The sequence below is a fragment of the Gavialis gangeticus genome, unplaced genomic scaffold (genome assembly GCF_001723915.1).
Source record: "Gavialis gangeticus isolate Ggan-Ray unplaced genomic scaffold, GavGan_comp1, whole genome shotgun sequence".
In the NCBI taxonomy this organism is placed as follows: Eukaryota; Metazoa; Chordata; order Crocodylia; family Gavialidae; genus Gavialis; species Gavialis gangeticus.
Window position 1 is genome coordinate 180926069 of NW_017729022.1, and position 876 is coordinate 180926944.

The 876-nt window shown below is 39.0% G+C and overlaps 1 protein-coding gene across 1 annotated transcript in view; it reads left to right on the forward strand.

Annotated features, from left to right (window-relative positions):
* Positions 1-333: 333 nt before the first annotated feature.
* Positions 334-876, forward strand: part of PELI1 (pellino E3 ubiquitin protein ligase 1) — an 18003-nt gene continuing 17460 nt past the window's right edge. The window contains exon 1 of the mRNA XM_019516593.1: positions 334-493. Within this exon, the coding sequence (XP_019372138.1) occupies positions 423-493 (71 nt within the window). The 5' untranslated portion in view covers positions 334-422. The remainder of the gene's footprint in view (positions 494-876) is intronic.

Sequence of the window (876 nt, forward strand, 5' to 3'; positions counted from 1 at the left end):
ATCTCAGGCAAAAAATCAGTTCCCCTGTTTAATGCATACACCCCAGTTTGGAGTGGGGGGGTGTTGGGTGGGGGGAAATAGCATGTGCTGTATGCAGGAAGGTATGATACATGCGTATTTATTTTGCATATATGGCTGAAATTCACAAGAAAAGTCAAAAGCCTAGGGGGAAAAAACAGCATACATGAAGCAATTAGAACTAGAGCATCCAGACAGGGAGACCACAGGACAGACATGCGTAACAATATGGTGGGTCTACAGGTTCTTTTAAACCTTTTTGTAGAGCTGACTTAATGGGCATAAATAATTTTATTGACGTTCTGCTAATTTGTTTTACCTTTTGTTTTTATAGGAAATAATGAAAAAAGTGTGCCAGCAGTCTTGATCAGAAACTGGAATTTGAGAAGTCACTAACTAAGCTCATGTTTTCTCCTGATCAAGAAAATCATCCTTCTAAAGCACCAGTAAAATATGGTGAACTGATTGTGTTAGGGTAAGTGTCTCATACCTAGAAGGGAGGCTAAGTGCAAAACTGGTGGGGTGCTACATTTGCTATGGTCAGGATGAGCCCAGGTTACCCTTGCATCATCTACCCCAAATGTGATTTGTCAGTACACACTTAAGTTCTGCGCGCATGTGTCCAAGTGGTGCCCAGCTACCACTTGCATCAGTTCTCAGACTTAGGTAATGGTAAGTTGCTGCTCCTTTTTACCTAGTGTATTAATTACTAGACAACCTTTTTTCAATACAGTGTGGAACACCATGTGTGAGAGTTTTTGCTTTCCTTGATGCAATTATTTGAAAGCTGTAGAACCAAAAACCATATCATATTGCAAATAAGTTGTCTAGTAATTAATGTTTTTTTTTATATATATA